Here is a 19,735-nt window from a genome sequence, read left to right as displayed (position 1 = left end):
GTACTCATTGCTCTTCTGCATCGTGCAAGTTCCCCTGCACGAGCCACACTCGCAGCGCTACATTTGCAACAACGTCACTAGAATTTGCTCTTTTAGGGCTTACCTGCTAGAAATAAGCTCTTTCAGAATCGCCGGATGGCGGCAGGGAAAACAGACCGGAACTGCTGCGTCGCTGTAGCGGCGGAAAAGCATGCTTTACTGTTTCCATGGAGACGCGTCATGTTTGTCACGTGACACACTGCAGCCACAATAGCACTGTATGACACATGCATCGCTTTTATTTCGTTTTTCCTTTTTTATTTAAAATATTCACTGACGTGTTCCCTATATTATGAAATATCTGATATTCCGATTCTCAAATACGTGTAAGTAAATGTATTTGGTAGTGTAAACACCTTTATAATGACCATGTTAGTTGATCTATAGCGGGTGATGGGTGCCGCCATGTTAGTTCACGCTGAATCCGAGCTGTGGGATTTACGACACATAAATTCACTCTCTCCTCCCGAAAGACATTAAAGGAAGTTTCCGGTGAACTGGAAGAAGTGTAGACTAAACTTTAAAGTTACCTACATATGTGTATATGATATCAATAAAACATGTCGTCAAATTATAATTGAATGGATTATTATTGCCACTTCCATAGACATCGGTGTGTATTTTACAAACTATAAATTTATTGTTTTACTAGTACTTATGTGTATTTAGATAAGCATTAAATGGTTGAAAACACTGTGATAATATGACAAGCGAGCGTGTCCGTCTCTGGCTCAGCACCAGGAAAAGCGCGAAAGCAGATTTGAATTTTGAATTCAGCAGTTGATCACGTGACGCACTGAATGTTCTAATCACACCGGTGTGATCGTGCGCTCCAGGGACCAGCCTAGAGTGATCACACCGGTGTGATCGTACACGTTAAAGGGTTAATACACTGCACGGACCAATGGCTGTGCAGTTTCACTGCGTGAATGAAGAAGGCTTCAGTTCAGGAGAAAAAAGGCTTTTTTCCCATATGCGTCTAGCAAGACGCAGTACGAGTGTAGTATCGAAAGGGAACCTTGTAGAGAGTTTCTGTTTCTTTGTTGGAAAATCCATCTTAAGATGGTAGTTGTGTTTTGGAACATGGTACCTGGTTTCCTAAACCAGCTGTTTCAAAAACCAGCATGACCACCACAAACTAGTATGACCTTGTAGCTGAACCAAGATGGTCTGCCAGCTCGCACCACCTAAAGACCAGTTTATATCAACTAATGAACGGCATGGAGTAACCAGTGACCAGCCTGGAACAGGTAATGACCAGCTAATGACCAGCTTAGACCAGCTAATGAACATTAATAACTTACTGTAGACCAGACTGGAAAATTAATGAACAGCATGGACCAACTAATGACCAGCTTAAACCAGCTAATAACCAATTGGAACCAACTGGGCTGGTTAGGTATGAGATTAGACCAGCTAATGACCAGTTTGGAGCTACTGTTGAGCACCTCAGACCAGCTAGAAACCAGCTTCCATGTTCTAAAACAGAAGTACCACCACCTAAGCTGAATTTTCCACCAGGGTACTTCACCCTTCTAACATTGAGAAACGACACATGAACAACATAAATCAGGAAGGCAAATGCTGAACTGCTGTACATAAAATCTCCTAGCTGCCTGCTTCAATCCCCACAAGCACATCCTGGTAATGAATAGTTTTAGAAGGGGTGTCAAAAACAAAAGGCATCCAGTTTGTCAGACTTAATTATCACAGCCTTGTTCACTATCTTAGCCAAATGGATTTTACTGCACTTCATACAAAGAGCCGGCCAACCTACCATCCCAGACGCCAGCCTTTAAAAGAATGTGATTTACTGCACCACTTGCCCGTAATTGAAACAGTTATGGCAAACTCTGGGTCGCCCAGCTGCCAAGCTCTCATTCATTTTTACACCTTAGTGCCTCTGTCAGAGAGCACACTGCACAGTGCAGTTCACCCGATCATCTGTGGCTCTACACAATTTATTTAATTTCCTATGTCAGAGAAGTCAACTGTACCACGGCTCATGATAATTTCATAACATGCCACAATTAACTGAGATTCAGCAGGGCAGAAATGTTACGCTTGTGTTACACTATTGCTAAGCTGTCTGCCTTGGCTTTGCGTTTTCTTAGAGGGGCACAAGCTGCAGAATTAAGCCAAACCACAGAATCATGGAGCAAATCTACTTATTGAAAATGATTAAACACATTCTTGTAGCTTTGATCGTGTCTCTCTCTGTTGCTCACCCCTTTGATGATCGTTTTGTTCATTGCCCTTACTGCCTCACACCCTGGCGTCAATCTTTGTATGTAACTGGGTGGATTCTGCCACGAACGATGTAAATAACCCTGTAAACTATTTGACAAGCAAGTCTGGTGGCAATTAGGCTGGAGCTGACATGGCCTTTATAAAACTGTCATGCACATTCCCCTCTAAGCGTGACTGGCAATGTAGAATGTGACGTGGGCCTTTATAAGCCTGTAAACATAGAAGCTGATAGAGGCCGTGCAATGGAGGGGGGTGAGATCATGCGCAAAGTTTGGCTCATGGCTTAACAGGTGTATCCCGGGATACAGTGCTCTGAAACAGTTCCATATATTTCACAGGTGTTCTGGTTTGAGCCAGGTCAATGCGCTGCTCCGGGAACAACTTGAACAAGCCAATGAAGTCAATCAGGCCCTGACGGAAAGCCTGCAGAAGGCACAACAGGAGGCAGAGCAGAGGGACACGCGACTCAGGAGGGAACTTGAGGTGAGAGGGAGGAGGAAAAAGAGACAGAGGGAAGGAAGGAGAGATCTGTAGTGTATGTTTTTATCCAAATCCACAGTTTAAGGAAAACCTTTCCTCAATCCAACCCAATGAAACTCAACTCTGGAACTTGTGGAATTCCACCCTGGTGCCTGTTTTGTCAGTCTGGACACTGTCTTTGTTTTAAATCATTGTTGTGATTTTCTCAGCTGTTGTTTCCTCTGAAAACATTCCAGTCGATTGGGAAAAAAAGAGCGAGAATTCATTGCTCGGTGCAAACATCTGGTGATATGAAGGGGCTCATGTAGTTTTCAGCCTCATACAGTCAAGAAAAATTTACTGTACCATTTGTGTATGTGAGTCTCTGTGAGTGTGTGCGCCTAGCAGTTCAAGTCTAGCCATGTGCTTGTATGTGTGGGTGTATTCATTATTTTTCATATGTGTGCATCTATAATGGAGACATCTTTAACCTCTTTGCCACCCTCCTTATTACCGAACCTGCCGACCATATGGCCATGTCGCTCTCCCGCAGATGAATACCTCCCGAAACGGCCGCGAGCAAGCTTGTGTGCGATCTCTGTGGCGCCAGGCCACCTTCCTGCGAAGTTCTTTCACCCAGCTGCGGGCCTTCGCTGACAGGTGAGTGTAGCTTGCAGCCAGAACCCTCTTTCCAAACCCACCACCATTTATCCCCGCTTGGGATCAAAGCGCAGTGAGTCACCTGGGTCACCCCTCACCCATCCTGACCGCATCGTCCGGGGAAATGTGATGGTTAGATTGCCCTTCAGATTAGTCTTGAGCCATCCATCAGAGCCAAGCTTGATGAGGGCTCGGCCTGTGTAAATGCTGTGATCATTGTTGAGTAATTTGCTGTAATGTGGATTACTCAACACATGGACAGCAGAGAAAATGTTCACGACCCTTACTCAGACACGACACTGTTCAAAGGGTTTATTCCCAGATCACAATATAATTTAGGCCACCTGGCTCTTGTCAGCTGTGAACAAAACACATTTCCTTGGTAACGTAAGGAAATTGTTGTGTAAGGAAATTGCTCCTGCTGGTTGTAATAGTTCTTTTTTGTGCTTTACAGGAGTCTATCGGACATGCGAGCCGAGTATGTGGTGGCTGGCCGTCGTCTTCATACGGCCTGTGTGAATTTGGAGGCTAGCATGAGCAAGCCTTGTACCCCCGCTAGCAGCGGAATATCTGTACTGGAGAATCAACTAAGACACAAACTGAAAGAGGCTATGCAACTGCAGGCCCGCTTTGACGCAGAGAAAGTAGAGCTTAACTCTAGGTACAACATGTCTGTCTGTTTATGTACATGTCCCATTCATTTTTCACCAGTAATATACAAGTGTCATCATGCTTGAGCAGCATGCTGTAATAAATACATGCAGTATTGGCAGCTGGAGTTAAATTAACGTATTCAAAGGATTTCACAGTGTCATAAATTTCAGCACCTATCCCAATGCTTTGAATTTAATTATTGATGTCCTGAACTCACATCTCCTAGATGACTCATTGTACATTGTCCTGAGTACTGACACACAGGGAAGGTCAGCACAGATTGCCTCATCTATCCAACTATGTGGCATGCCAAAACTAGAGAGAAAGAGTGTGTCTCTTTATTTGCTGTTCAGTATCCTCTACATTCTTCATTTACTTGTATAATATGTCAGTGGTCTATGACAGTTTCTTTTGAGAGCGGATCCATGGATCTGACAGAGCAGGGTTGGGGTCTTCTGATGAATGGAGTCATTGCAGCTTCTTTCTTCTACATCCTTTCATCAGTGACAGTTTTATAATGTAGAGAGCAGAGATCACTCTCCATTTTGATATATGAAATTTTAGTTGAGCTTTATTGCAGCGGGAAGAAAGGGCCATAGACAAATGGGTATCAAATAAGCACACATAAGAGTGTTTAATCATTTTGCCTCAACCGTGTTAATGTTACACACATGCACAATTTTTTCATATTGTGGTAGTATGTATGCTCATGCAAAAGAATGAGTACTGTAGGTCTTAGCATACCTCAGAACCTCAAAAAAAAAATCTGTGCTTATTTCAATTTGCAGATTACAACATCGAAAAAGGGTGTGCTATTTTTATTAAAGGAGTACACCCAAAAAATTTAATTATTTTATCAATAACATACCTTAATGTCTAAAGCTTTGAACCTTCAAAAAGAATGCAAAAGCTTCAAATATAATATAAAAGTGATCCATACAACTCTTGAGTCTTCTGAAGCTAAATTACAGCTTTTCTTGAGAAACAGACCAAAATGTAAGCTGTTATTCACTGATTATACTCACTTTCATTGAATTATTAGCCACTGAAGTTGAAGTTCACTTGAAAATCAGATGATTTGTGAACAAATGACTCAGGCCAGTTTTGTGAACCAGTTCAACTGATAAATTGAAATTATTCAATGTCAAATCGTACACTGTTACTTCTTACATGAACATGCCAAAGGGAGCTATTGTGGATGTCAAGATTTTTAGGTAATGACTACTTAATTTCAGTCTGTTCCTCACAATCTATCATATGACTTCAGAAGACAGCAAACAAGTCATATGGACCACTTTTAGGACACTTTTGATATTGATATTTAAAGTCTAACATACATGTATCTGTATAGGATCCTGGAATTGGGTGAAATGGTGAAGCAGCTCAGAGCACAGAACATTGAGAAAGAAAGCAATCTGACAGCACTGCGGAGCAGCTTGGACAGGACGGTGAGCAGTGTTGCAGTAGAATCATTTACATTTACATTTAATCATTTAGCAGACACTTTTATCCAGAGCGACTTAAAAATGAGAACAATAGAAGCAATCAAACCAACAAAAGTGCAACAATATGTACATGCTGTGACAAGTCCCAGTTAGTCTAACGCAGAACATGAAGCAAGTTTTTTTTTTCTCAAACCTGTCCTGGAGTACCCCCTGCCCTGCACATTTTGTATGTCTCCCTCATCTATCACACCTGATTCAACTAATCAGCTCATTAGTGGAGACTGCAAGACCTGAAGTGGGTGCGTCTGATATACGGAGACATACAAAACGTGCAGTGCTTGGGGTACTTCATGGAGAGGTTTGAGAACCCTGTTCTAATGAATAGAAAGAATAAAAAGTAGATAGAATAGAAATAGAATAGAGAGAGTTAGTGTTAGAGGGTCAAGTTATTATTTTTTAGGATAAATAAAAAGAAAACAAGTAGACAAATAGAAATAGACAAATAGAAACAAATAGACAAAAATAGACAAAGCTTGTGTTAGAGAGTACATTTTTTTGTAATAAATAAAAAGAAAATAAAGTTTTTTATAATAAATAAAAGAAAAAAGTAGATACAATAAAAGAAGGATAGAGTGTGCTGGTGTTAGAGGGTCAAGTGTAGATGGAAGAGATGTGTTTTTAGCCGTTTCTTGAAGATGGCTAAATACTCAGCTGCTCGAATCAAGTTGGGCAGAATCATTAATTGGGAAGAGTAGTCTTGATAAACACTATCACTTTCTTAATGACTTATCTGGATTCAGTTGTCTTGTCTGGTGTGCGTCATGGTTGTTCAAGAAGCTGCAATTTGACCTGAATGCTTTCCTGCACAGGAAATAAATTGGTCCGAAGACCGAACCGAGAGGGATGCCTTACACAGCGAGCTCAGCAGTCTGCAACGGTTACTGCACAACATTAATCAGGTTTACTAAACATGATTATTGGGCATGATATTTTGGGCCAGATGTACTAAACATGAGAAGAGTAATTGTCAACTCATCTTTTCTTTTCTCTTTTAGGTGGTCAGTGGCGACAGTTCCTCAGACTCATCAAAAGATGAACACCCATCTGTTTCTGCAGGATCTATTTCCTCTTCTCAACGAGACGGTATTCTGATAGCTGTGCAGAGAGCGCTCTTACAGCGGCAGGCACAAATTCAGGTTTGCAACAAACCTCCTGTACACCCTCCTTACATGGCACAGGTGTCATCACTCCTAGTGGTACAGAAGTTACACACTTCACTGTATCTCCCAAATAGTTTACTCTGCTATCAAAAAATTTAATTTCAGTACATTTAACTAAATGAAAATATCTATCCACCCAAAGGAGCTGCAAGCACGTCTGGAAGCTTCCCAAGAGCAGGTTGCCACCTTGCGAGATCAGCTGCATGTGGGGGAAGATGAATCCAGAAGCCTGGAACAAAGAATCCGGGAACTGCAGCAAGAGAATCAACTACTGGAGAGATCTGAGGAGGGCAGCACCAGAGATGCCCAAAGATACAGCACCTCACTGGGCATAGTAACCAGGTAATGTCTGCTACTGAATGAACCTGGGCATTTTGATAAAGGATGCCATTGTTCAATGACAGTGTAAACCTGCACAAATTAGTTTCTAACTGAACATTCATACCCTCTACTTTTATGTCAGTATTTTTCTATAGAGCTGTTTAGCCTTTACATAATTTTGCAGGCTAATTTATAAATATCTTTGCTTTCCATTTTTTTCTACAACATAAATTACAAGTTGTGTTATGCTACAAAGGCTCATGATTCTGATTCAAACACACAAACTTTGTGGTAATTGTAGTCCTAATTTGTCAGTACAGTAGCTGCGGCTCAATCATGCAAATCCTCTAGTTTTAGGACTATAACCTGAACAGCCACATACCCCACCACAACTGCCGCTTTCTCCATTCCTAGTGAAAAAAGAGAGCTTGAGAGGCAGCTCTCTGCCCTGCAGCAGCAGCTGGAATGCACACAAGCAGAGCAGGAAGCTTTGAGAAGCTCCTCTCTGGATGTTCAGAGGCAGAGAGACCTCCTCAGGCAACAGAGGGAGGACCTGGAGAGGCAGCTGGCCCGAGAATGCTCTGAATCCGAGAGGGGGTACGGCATTGCGAAACCTCAAACCCCTTGACTTCCTTCTTGGCCCTTGTTTATTTCCCTGTCCTATTGTTTACAGTCAGTATCACTAGCACATGTTGTCCTTAAAGTAGCCTTGAATCAAACCAGAATAGTATTGTTTACAAAATAGGTCAAAGGTGACAACCCTGATCATGTGTTATTATGTACTGTATATGGATAAGAATGTTTTTGGATGTGATCTTTAAGTCTTTTTTTCTGCTCTGATGAGGAAATGTCTTTTAGGAGTGTGTTTATAGAAATATCTCTGCTTGTATATGTTTGTGTACATAAGTATGTGCCTTTACCTTAACCTTAACAATGTTTACTTTAAAATTATGTTTGTTTGTGTGTACATTTCCTGTGAGCTAATTTGGTTGCTCTATGCCATTGTGTGCCTGGGTTTTCATTTGTTTTTTGTGCTGATTTGTCCATATCTACAGATCAAAAAGTTTGTATTTACGTCTTGATAGTTTGTGTGCATTTGTGTTTTTCTACAGACGACACATTCTGGAGCAGTTGGAGATAAGGCACTCGAATATGAGTAAAGAGCTGGTCACACTAAAGGAAGCTCTGAGTCAGCTGACTTTGCAGAAAGAGGTTCTGGAGGACGAAAAGAGCAGCCTTGCACAGGCTCTCTCTAGAGTACTGCTCTACACATTCACACATTCACACCCTCCCACTTATTCAATCATCCATTTACTCATGCACTCATTCGTTCCATCACATTCACTCACCTGCTCACTTATTAATGAACTCGCTACATCTTACTCAGTCCATATTTTATACACTCACACATTCTTTCTTCCAACAATGTCACTCACTATTATTTCAAAACATTCCATTGTTTCACTCGGTCACTCCATAGCTCACACATTCTCTTAAACCACTCATTCATTTACTCCCTTCCTCAATCAGTCACTCATTTCTTCACATACTGTATTTACTCACTCATTAATTCATTCTTTCATTCACATATTCACTCATTCATTCATCTTAACAACACCTGATCTAAGTCTGTATAAAACTGTTCTCACCTGCATGTTGCTACAGTGAATTACATCCAGTCATAAAACTGTTTACCCAGTTTTGCATTATTTGTCCATTAAGTAAATACAGAGTTTTTCCCCTGTCAAAAGTCCAGCTCAGTTGTTGAATTACTGGAAACTCAGTTTACTTTGACCTTGGGTGAGTTATGTAGCTCTGCTTATTTGTAGTGGTTGATATTTACCATGCAAAACTTGTGCCTTTGTAAGATTTTTCATCATTTACTCTAACTTACAGTTTTCCACACTTCCGCAGTTCTACCGCAGGTCATTCTGGGGACAAAATGTAACGGTTAAACTCCAGTGCTATTAAACAGCTCTGCAAACATATTTTACTCTAACCGCTGATTACAAAATAAATGCTGGTTACGTGAACTTGGTAGCTAATGATTGGATGTAGCCAAACTTCCCACTGATGTTTGTACTGCCTCCCTATAGGCAGAGGCCCAGAATGCTGAGCAGGAACTGGCGCTCACTAAACTACGAAGTGAAGATGCAGGGCTACAGGACTCCCTGGCCAAGATGGGAGCCCTGAGTGAGGGATTGGCTAAAGATAAGGTCGAATTGAACCGTCTTCTCTTACAGGTCAGGGTCATGGAACTGGATAGTGTGCATAATGTTTATACTCATAATTATTATTTTTTTGTTTTTTGTTTAAAAAACAAATCAACTTATGATTAAAGTAGTAAATCTTGAATAATCTCTAGTTTCTCACATTCAGTTATTTTTCAAGGAAAGAAAACAAAATAAGAAGGTAATTACTAGGTTAAGCAATTTGTGTGGATGCTAGTTTTTTTGATTACATCATGGTGTGAAACAACTGATCATTTTAGTAAAGGAAATGGTTTCCGATGAAGCTGGCTGACAAAAGAATGGTCCTGGTAGGGATACCAGCATACCAACATCCACATCACAATATATGATGGCGACCAGCAAGGATAATCTTTTCAACATGGTAATCACCATGCTATGTATTCATAAAAATATTGTTTTTGACCTATCTGCTGCCAGGTCGAGTCCGAAAAGGCAGAGTTTGGAGAACGCAAACGGGAGGCAGAGCTAGAGCGAGCAGCAGCCAGAGAGGAGCTAGCTCGACTTCAGAAGGAGCTGTTAGACCTAATGGCGGAGAAGCGTGCTCTAGAGGCCTCACACATTCACCTTCAAGAGACCCGAGTGACCCAAGATGCAGAGTACAACCTCCTACAGAGGGAGAAAAGTTCAGCCCTGGAGCAACACGCCCAGGTCAGTCGCTCTCCTCCTCACAAAATGAGGGGGGCGTGTGCCCCATTACCCAGCATGATTCACAGCTCTCAGCTGCGCTCTAATGGGTCTTGTTGTCACATTAAAAAGCCAAGAGAAGATATTGGACCCATCTGCCGTGGTACTCAACACCTTCCTCCAAGAGTTCCATATATGAATCTTGGCCCAAGTGTGCGTTTTATGAGTGGCAAAGGAATTGAATGGGGGAAGCAAAGGGGATCTCGAGTACAAATGAAGGACAGGAAGACTAGAGAGATAGATATTACAGACAGGTAGTATCACAGTGAGAGAGAATGAGTGAAAAAAGCTGTAAATAATAAGCTTGATCTGTCTGCTCGCAGCTTTGCAACAGAGTGTGGAATTCATCTGCTCTTTTGTCTGCACCTACAGTCATGTTTTACTGAGGTGTCACTATATTAGACTAGTGTTTTAAAGTTGTCATAAATCACTAGATCCTAATGTAATCTCCATTTTTACACAGTCTTGAAGATATATTGTAAATTATTAATACAGTACATTATTTGCAACATTTCCTTGTCCATTTTACTCGCTGCTTTTTCAGTTGACCTGCTTGGCAGAAAAGTGAAATAAAATTTCCTTTGGTTTGCTAGCAAACGGTTTAGTGCAGGCTCAGTGGGGAAAGTTTGAACATATCAGGAAAATATTTGGACAGCCTGCTGTTCCTAAGGGGTCAGTTACTGGCATAATCTAGGATCTCACGTGTTTGACAAACCACCAAATTATTAGATATCATCTGAGTACTTGATTCATAATCCTGACGTTGATCTACTATCAGCAAACACTGGATTTCCAAAATGTACATGTGTTTGTGTGTGTGTGTGTGTGTGTGTGTGTGTGTAGGTCAGTAAGCAGAAGCAAGCCCTGCAGGAACAGTTGAACACATGTCGTAGAGAAATGGAGCTAAGTGCTGCTTCGCTAAAGAAGACTTGCAAAGAGAGAGATGAACTAGCAAGAGACAAAGCCAATCTCACAGTGCAACTTACCTCAGAGCAACGTAAATCCAAGGCCCTGGCCCAAGACTTGGCCTCTCTGCGGTGAGTCAATGTGTGTTAGTGTTTTAGTGCGAGTAGGATTTGGTGTATTAATGTGTTTATATGGGCTAAGTGTTTGTATTTATGTTGGAGTTTGAGGTTGGCAGGCAAAGTAAAACACCTGTGTTTTCAGTGAGTTTTTTGAGTAATTATCAATTGGGCCTTTTCGATCACGTAACTCTTCTTAGTTTCACTAAGTCTTTTCCGTGAGAGAATCACCATGAGGTTAATAAGCCTGTGGTTTGCTGTGTAAATCATCTCCAGAACATCTCGTCTGTCTTGAATGATGTTAGCTAAAGAAACAACCATTTAAATATGTTAATTAGCTTCACAAAACACAACCTATTTTTCTTTGTATTCTCTCACCATCTCTCTTTCTTTTTCTTTTGCTCAGGGCAGAGAGAGATTCTCTAGAGTCAGGCCTGTTGGACAGGCAGGAACTGACCTCGATGCTAGAGACTGACCGGGCTAGGCTAGTAGGAGAGAATGCTAGTCTACAGCAGGCTAACGAGACTTTGACACGTGAGTGTCTCTTCAGGGAGCCTCTATTCCTCTCTCGTTGATTTGGCTGAGCCCACTGGCCATTGGGCCCCAGCTATAGTCCACAAGGGGCCCATATTTTAGCCCAGAACTGGGGAACAGCTGAGGGGTGAGCCGAGGTTCTCTCTAGAGCTTCACGAAGTCCCCTCACAGATAGCATCCGCACTGTACTATTTATGTGTTGGTGCTGTCACTATATATTGTGTAATGATTATTCCAAAGAGCATTATAATTTCATGTTTCCAGCATGTTGGAACTCAGTGTGTCCCTAATGTATTTTTTCATTACAAAGCATGTTTCTCCTCTGTGTATATACTTGCTCTTTCCTTTGCACAGGTGAGCTGTCTAGTGTTCACAGTGAACTAGAGCAGCAAATGTCCCGGGCTTTGCAGGAGAAACAGGCTTTAGAGTTAAAGCTTGCTCAGGTCGAGAGAAACGCACAACAAACCCTCATTACAACACAGCAAAGCCATCAGGAACAACTGCATACTGAGCGAAAGCACAAGGTATCACTGAAATTTTGAGATAAAGGCACTGTCCCTAATGACACACTTGATGTGTAATTGTTAGGAGTGTAAATCTTTGGTATAACAGCGAATCAATTCAGTTTTAATTGATTTAATTTGGTTCAAAGGGTTTTTGAATTTGGATGCTTATTACACATGCACCTGTCTTGTGTGTCTCAGGAGCGCATGCGTGCGGAGTTGTGTGCACAGAGGGAGCAGGCAGAGTCTCAGCTGCGGGCTGAGTGCAAGGAGCTGCGCATGCAGAGTCGCAGAGTTCAGCAGCAGCTGCAGGAAGAACTGGCCAAGCTGCAGCAGCACTGTACAGAGTCCCTGCTGCAGGCCGAGAGCCATAAACAGCAGGTGTGTGTGTGTGTGTGTGTATTTGTGTCTCAGAGGAACACAGTCAAAACCTTTTGACAACTTCCTTTCAATCTGATCAAAAGGCGTGTCTCTTGCCCCATATAGCCTTAAACCATCTGCAGTCAGAACATGGGACAGATGGCATCACTGTAAGATGGTTCTACCGCATTAACTCTGAGTTAACTGTGCTTGATTGGCAGGTTCTATCTAAGAAGGAGGCAGAGAAGGCTACTCTTACTGAGCGCATAATCACCCTCGAGCGTGACACAGAGACAGCTGCCTTTGAAAAGGATCGAATGCGTAGAGACTTCCTGAGCAAACAGGAGCAGGACAAGGTATAATAAATCCAAATATGTCTTTGGATCATGTTTTGTCCTTATTAGATTAGGGCTGTAAAGTTACCCATTAATGCATGACATTAAATATTTAATAGCGTTCATTCACACATTTATTGAATTTGACATTAAAATCTAAAATCTGTTTGGAGCTAAAGAACACATATACACACTAGTTCATACAAAAGCACATGTTTCTCAGTAAATTGAGAAAATAAACAATTTATTTATTGTTCATTTGCATTTCTGTGTGGTGAAATTTAATCACTGAAGAGTAAAATTAACAAAGTTCTATGTAAGAATAAATTCATAAAGTGCAAGGAAAATTGTTTCATTATTGAATTATTGCTGATTTGAAATTCTGTGTTCTCATCCACTGTTTGTTTTTATGCAGATTGATAAATATATAGAGTATGTCAGAATTATTAAAGTCTTATAATTATTAATTATAATTATTTTCATTTTATGGCCAGAAAAATGATAAACTGCATAATTAAAATAAGTATATTAAAAATTCTGTACTATTTTGAATAAATATTTTTTTATTTAATTTTTTTGCTTTAAAAGGACCTAAAGGAACTTGTTAACTGCAGAAAATTATCCGGAGTAAATATTTCAATCAATTGACAGCCCTAATTTCATGCATCACATTATTATATAAATTTTTTGTCTCTCCTCCTCTCTCTGTAGGACACTGTTTTAGGGTTGCAGGCAGAGTTTCAGGACCTACGGTCTCGTTTCGAGGAGTCTCTGAGTTCCCGTGAAGTTTCGGAGCGCAGCTTAAAGCTTGACCAGATCAGAGAGCTTTCTATGCAGAGGCAGGAGGCTCAGCAAGAGGTCACACAACCCAAGACTTTACATTCCAGTTGTTCAGTCACAGAAAAAAATTTATCATCCAGAACACAAAAAAACCTATAGCCCAAAAGAGCAGTAAAAATTGTGTTTGTGCCAGTGCCAAATAACCAATGTCATGTAAGTTAGGAGGTGGGTTAGTTAATGTTGGGCTGTGAGGCAACATAAGGCCTGTTGGAGTCCAACTTGTACTGTACCTACCAGGGGCAGCCTTGGGGAGCTCCATTTAGCACACACTCATGTTGAACTTGGCATTGGTTAATATATATTGAGCATGCTCCAGGTGCCACCAGTTTGATTGGCCGGCACACATGTTTGTGCTTGTTTCCATGTGTGTACACTTCTACCTTTCAGACTCAAGGTCAACCTTTGGAATTGACCTCTGCACATACCTCAGGCCACAGATTTAGTTGTTTGAACACTCTATCCCCATGCACCCAGAGTGATATGTTACTCAGTGGCTGTGGTGAGAACTTCATCTCTAGGTGAGGTTGTCTACTCACCAAGATGGATTCTCCTCTCCTGTTTGATTATTTTCACTAATCCTCCTCCAGCTTGCTCTGTTCAGACAATGGCAAACCACCAGTGGTGAGAGGGAGTGAAAGGCAAAGGCTCTCTGTATGATATGAAAAGGAGAATTTGCAGTCACAAATAAGCAGGTGCTCAGAAGTTATTTTTTCCTGTTTTGTAATGAAAGTCATCTCCATGGAAACACCGCCCCCAACTCTTAAACAGAGGTCATCTCTAACTCAACTGTCCTTCACTGTCCTACTAACCCAACCCCCCTACCAATGAATTAAACCAGTGTGGGCTTGGCATGGGCTTATTTCTTTTAGATTAAGATTTATGAGAAGAAAACATCTTGTGTGGCCCAGTGAACTTACACACACACATTTCTTTTTAACACACTAGCATCTACACATGCTTGTACACACCGCTGATGTTTCTCATCATCACTGCTGTGTGTGGCAGTCTTTGGAGCCTGTCCTGTCTTTCTCTGCATTCTGGCTGCATTTTGGGGAAAAAGTGCACTGTAAAATGATTAGCTGTAGCCAAGCAATTACCAGAATGTGGGTCATATTCCTGTGTGTTTACATGGGCGAGGAGTTTCAACCTGAGCATATCTGATGAAAAGTTGTTGAAAATTTGAACCATTTCACATGCACTTAAAACACATTTTTAAGTGCAAACTAGAATGTGCCCTGAAATCCAGCGTTGAAAGGAGGGCAGAACTCTTTGGACGAGTCTGATGCTCACATGCTTTGAGAAGCTGAATGGAACAAGGCAGTGGAATTTTACTAATAGGCTGTGTTTCCATTTCATTAATCTCATGGAAAATGATGTTGAATTGTCCTCTGCAAAACAGTGCCACGTAAGGAATATGACTGTTAGAAATCTTCACTCCCTCTGTGGTGTCGTGTCACATCACCACACTTGAGTGATTTAAATTGACTTTATTTTAGATAGATAAAGTTACACCATTGCACTCAAACCATGACCCATCACTCCTTTTGTATTTACAGAAATCATTTGGTTTCATTGAATATTTCCCTCTCATCTCTGTCTCTTTCAGGTGGAGCGTTTGAGGAGGGAACTGAGTGAGGTGGAGGGGAGCAGGGACTCTGGCCGTAAGGAACTGATGGAGGCCCACCGAGAGCTGAGGGAGTGTTTGCAGGACAGGGACGCCCAGCGGCGTGAGGGCATGGAACTGAAGAGAGATTTAGGAGATGTTGTGAGAGAGAAAGAGGCCATCCAGGCTTCTAATCATGAACTCCGAACAGCTGTGAAGAGAGCCGAGTTTGAAAACAACAGGTTTAGCATACTACACATATTTGAAATATTGATATCTTTTGTATTACATAACTGTTTCCTGTTAGCTTGGCTAGTAGAATATAACAGCAGATCATCACTGAGATGTGATTTTAAGTGATAGACATAAACGAAAACAAAGTGAATTAATCTAAAAGTTTTAAAAAGAGGTTCACTGTATGGTATAACCTAAATATCAGCAAAGGAGTACAAATGTCTTTATGGGATATCAAACATTCCCTGTAAGGCCCAGTTTCTTTATGGAACAAGGAATTAGCATCATTAAAAATTTATTCATCTTCCTTTTTTTTTCTTTTTTATCAGTTTGAAGCGAGTGGGAGAAGAAAAGGATCAGAGGCTGACAGTGTTGGAGGAATGTAAATCCTCCCTCCAGCAGGAGGTGCTGAAGCTGAGAACCAACATGCGTGAACTTGAGAAATCTCGCTTGCAGGCACGCAGAGAACTGCAGGAACTGCGCAGGCAGGTCAGGGCCCAAGAAATCAAAGGTTTTTCTTTTATAGCCAGTGCCTTGACATTATTTTAAATATCAGCATGTCAATTTTTTTTCATTTTTTTGTTTTTAGTCTAGCCATTTACACATATGTGACCCTGGACCACAAAACCAGTCTTAAGACTAAATATCTTCATGAAACATGATTACTTAATATCCTAATGATTTTTGGCATAAAAGAAAAATCTATAATTTTGACCCATACAGTGTATTTTTGGCTATTGCTACAAATATACCCCAGCGACATAAGACTGGTTTTGTGGTCCAGGGTCACATATACAATGGAACAAAATGTTGTATTACCAGGTCTGCGGTGCATCCTCGTCCTCATAAAATTCAAGTTTTGTATACATTGCAAGCATTTTTGTAAAATAAAAAAGCATGTGTCTGAGCAGGTGAAGACATTACAGGGTCAGTGCACTCAACAAGGGCAAGAGTTGAGTGACATGCAGGCCAGACTGAACCAGGAAGAGCATAGAGAGGAGGAAATGAGAAAGGAGACCTTTACTCTCAGACAAAGAGTACTGGAAAGCGATACTGGCAGAGAGGCAGCTCTGAAAGAGGTACAACACACAAACTGGCATAAATATAGAATCCACACTCACATGCAGTAACAAACTGTTGGAACTGGTCTGTCTGTGTTAAAAGGCTGCAGGCTTGCAGCGGCGTGTAGCAGAACTGGAAGAAGCACAGCGCCAGGAGAAAGAGTTGCAGCAACAACGGGATGCCGATCTTCAGGAGAGCCAAGTGAAGCAGCGTGAGGAGGTTGCTCGCTTGGAGGGGGCACTGCAGGAGGCCCAGGCCCAGCTCAGGGAGCTTGGGCTGAAGGTGAGTCTAGCAGAGGCCCGGGCCCAGGGGCTGGAAGAGCAGCTGGGACAGAATGACGCAATACGGAGAGATCTTGAGCACAGGTTGAATGTTCTCAGTTCTACCCTAAGACGTACACTTGGAAGCGGACGTGGAAGACAGTCGCCCGCACCTGGGGAACGTGGACGGAGTCCCTCACCATGGAGAACTCGATCACCTGTGAAAGGTAATGCATTCTCAGTCCAATAATGAATCAGGTCTCTGTAGCAAAGGTTAGCTAAAGGTCAAGAAGAAGATCACCACTCTTACATTACAAAGGATTCTTTTCTTAAAATCTAAAGGTTATTAAACAATGTGCTGCTATAACTTACATGGTGTTCTAAGTTACTTGTGAGAAGAATTAAATAAAAAATTCTGTGTATACCCTCAGGTGAAAGCATGTCAGATGAACCTGGGGTGAGTGGATTGCCGGTGTGTTCTCTGTCCCCCTCCCGCGGAGAGGAAGGAGAATTGGATTTGGACTCAGTTCACATGTTGCTGCGTAGCTTCCAGCAAGAGCTCAGGGACACACAGAGAGAGCGGGTACCTGACACCTCTAAATTGCCACAAAGGACACAAAGGCATCATAAAAGCAGTCCACCCAGCTATACTATAATTATGCTAGACTTCTCTTTCAGTGAGCTGTTAACTGCTGTGACTGAATAACTCTATTAGAACGGAGTAGAAACAAATCAGTCTGATTTGTGAATAAATCATTCAGGTTGTTTTTGTGAGCTTGATCCAACTTAAAAGAATGATTTGTCCACTAATTCGGCAATGCTGCTTTTTTTATGAACTCCTATGAACATGACAAGGAGAGCCGTGGTGGATGTCAAGATTTTCAGTGAACAATGACTTCAATTTTGGTCTGTTCTTCACAAAAAGCTCACATAAACTTTTTTTGGCCTGCATTTATGATACCGTAATTCTGTATCCATTCATTGTAACTGCATGGAAGAATAACTAGTACATTCTTCAGAGTTTCTCCTTTTGTGTTCCACAGAAGTCAAGATCATACAGGTTTTGAACAACATGTTTAAATGAACTATTCCTAAGCTTAAACATAAAACTTAACACAGTATACACTTCCCCTTCCCATAAAAACCCAAGATTTGCAGGATTTGACCTTAGAAATGTTTTTGTTTTGAACATGACCATTTATGCCATGGACAAAACTATAGTGAGGGACACACAAATGGAGGATCTGAAACAACACAAGGTGTATCAGTAACAATAACCATAAGAACAAAAAGAACATGAACAACCTTCTCTTTGTCTTTCTCTTGAGATTGTAGGATAAGGCCCAAGCACAGGCGCATAGGCTCAGCAAGCAGGTAGAAAGCCTGCAAGCCAGTCAGGAGAGAGGCAACACGCGTATACAGATGCTGAAACAATCTATCAGAGAGCTGGAGGAGGGTAAGAGCTAATTCTAGCCTGATACTTGGGTACACACTACTCAGTGAATTAAATGATGTTCGCACCAGTTCGCAGCTCTGTTTTTGCTTATCATGTAATTGTGTGTGTATGTTTGCCAGGAAAGCGTGAGTTGGCCAAGCATTTAGAAGGGACACAAGCATCACTCGCCTTATGGGATGAGGCGGTTCAGCGTGGGGAATTACAGAATAGGATTATGAGTGAAGAGCTGGCCAAAATGAAGAACAGCCAACAGATAACTGAGGCAGAGGCCAAAGCACTGCAGGTTAACACTCATATATTCTACACTAACACGAAGATGGTTTGCAGAGTTGAATGCAGGAGTGATCAGCCACTTTTCAGGACAGAAGTTAAACGCAGTTTTAAAAGATGTATGTATTATCATTAAACATCTTTGGGGAAAAGAGTTTTTTTTACTCCACTATGAAAACACTCAATGGGATTTTTACTTCTGGAATCCAAGTGGTGCACCAACTCTCTCTCACACAACACCAGTCAGATATAACAAGTAGGAATTATCAAGTGTTCACTGCCACTCCACAATAAAAATCTTTGATGAGTTGTACCTCCGGTTGTCACATTATCAGTATAAATATACTGTTGTATTCAGGAGAAGCTGGAGCGCTCCCAGGCCTCTGAGGAAAGTCTGGAAGCTGAGCGTCGCCGTATGAAGGAGATCTGTGAGGCCGCGGAAGCTCGAGCTGCCAGGCTGGAACTCACACGCCGGGGGTTGGAGGGAGAGCTGCAGCGTGCCCAGCTCCGAGCCACAGAGATGGAGTCGGAGGTCAGCTCACTGCAGGAACGTCTCAACAAACTCCGCAGAGAACTGGGAGACAGTGAAGAGCGTGCTGCCCTCCTGAAGGTGTGTGTAGGTTTGTTCTGTGTCTAAAAGGACATCAGTCATGTTTGAGCAATATAATGCAGCACTGTTGTTTCATTGTAGGTTGAGGGTGAGAGGTTGGCAACTACCTTGGCACACACAGAACTGCAGGAGAGCCATTTGAGGGAGCAACTGCAGGCCATGGCTGCATCCCTGATTGAAAGCAATGCTGCTACAGGAACAGCACAGGATCAGGCCGCCCAGCTGCAGCTAGTTCTCACAGCCAGCGAATATGACCGGAAGATGCTGCAGGTCAGTATTAGTTTTATAGCGTGCATAAGTTTGCAGTTTGATAACTGCCTTACTAGCCTGACCATATACTTGCAATACCCTAGCACCAAAAGTCCTACAACAGCAAGACAGAAGACAAGCTTAAACATCTCAACTTGATGTAACTTAAGATAAAACATTAAGCAAATTCTCTATTGAGGCTTTATTAAAAACAGTCAATCATTTTTCTTCATCGTGAACTCACAAACAACCTTATTAAGTTCATTGTGGTTCAGCCACAATCTGTTTTGATCTCAATTCACCTCAGTTCATGTACGGCTTTAATTGAAACCCTACAGATCATCTTACTACCATGGCCACAATGTGAAGTGATTTATGCTGTGGTTGCATAACGTTTCCAGATTTAGATTTTA

At 41.7% G+C, this 19,735-nt stretch overlaps 1 protein-coding gene across 1 annotated transcript in view; it reads left to right on the top strand.

The window, feature by feature from the left end:
- Positions 1–19,735, top strand: part of LOC107752664 (rootletin-like) — a 51,847-nt gene that overhangs the window by 27,977 nt on the left and 4,135 nt on the right. Inside the window, exons 7-32 of the mRNA XM_016568697.1 lie at positions 2,628–2,772; positions 3,302–3,408; positions 3,863–4,069; positions 5,414–5,510; positions 6,377–6,466; positions 6,563–6,703; positions 6,870–7,069; positions 7,463–7,645; positions 8,161–8,305; positions 9,145–9,291; positions 9,718–9,948; positions 10,828–11,021; positions 11,413–11,540; positions 11,895–12,064; positions 12,245–12,424; positions 12,625–12,759; positions 13,450–13,596; positions 15,185–15,423; positions 15,745–15,904; positions 16,327–16,494; positions 16,580–16,964; positions 17,169–17,320; positions 18,073–18,193; positions 18,313–18,476; positions 18,822–19,073; positions 19,155–19,343. Of these exons, the coding sequence (XP_016424183.1) occupies positions 2,628–2,772; positions 3,302–3,408; positions 3,863–4,069; positions 5,414–5,510; positions 6,377–6,466; positions 6,563–6,703; positions 6,870–7,069; positions 7,463–7,645; positions 8,161–8,305; positions 9,145–9,291; positions 9,718–9,948; positions 10,828–11,021; positions 11,413–11,540; positions 11,895–12,064; positions 12,245–12,424; positions 12,625–12,759; positions 13,450–13,596; positions 15,185–15,423; positions 15,745–15,904; positions 16,327–16,494; positions 16,580–16,964; positions 17,169–17,320; positions 18,073–18,193; positions 18,313–18,476; positions 18,822–19,073; positions 19,155–19,343 (4,477 nt within the window). The remainder of the gene's footprint in view (positions 1–2,627; positions 2,773–3,301; positions 3,409–3,862; positions 4,070–5,413; positions 5,511–6,376; positions 6,467–6,562; positions 6,704–6,869; positions 7,070–7,462; positions 7,646–8,160; positions 8,306–9,144; positions 9,292–9,717; positions 9,949–10,827; positions 11,022–11,412; positions 11,541–11,894; positions 12,065–12,244; positions 12,425–12,624; positions 12,760–13,449; positions 13,597–15,184; positions 15,424–15,744; positions 15,905–16,326; positions 16,495–16,579; positions 16,965–17,168; positions 17,321–18,072; positions 18,194–18,312; positions 18,477–18,821; positions 19,074–19,154; positions 19,344–19,735) is intronic.

Source organism: Sinocyclocheilus rhinocerous, unplaced genomic scaffold (genome assembly GCF_001515625.1).
Source record: "Sinocyclocheilus rhinocerous isolate Xijiao unplaced genomic scaffold, SAMN03320098_v1.1 scaffold1733, whole genome shotgun sequence".
NCBI classification, from domain to species: domain Eukaryota; kingdom Metazoa; phylum Chordata; class Actinopteri; order Cypriniformes; family Cyprinidae; genus Sinocyclocheilus; species Sinocyclocheilus rhinocerous.
This window is presented reverse-complemented; position numbering and strand designations above follow the sequence as displayed.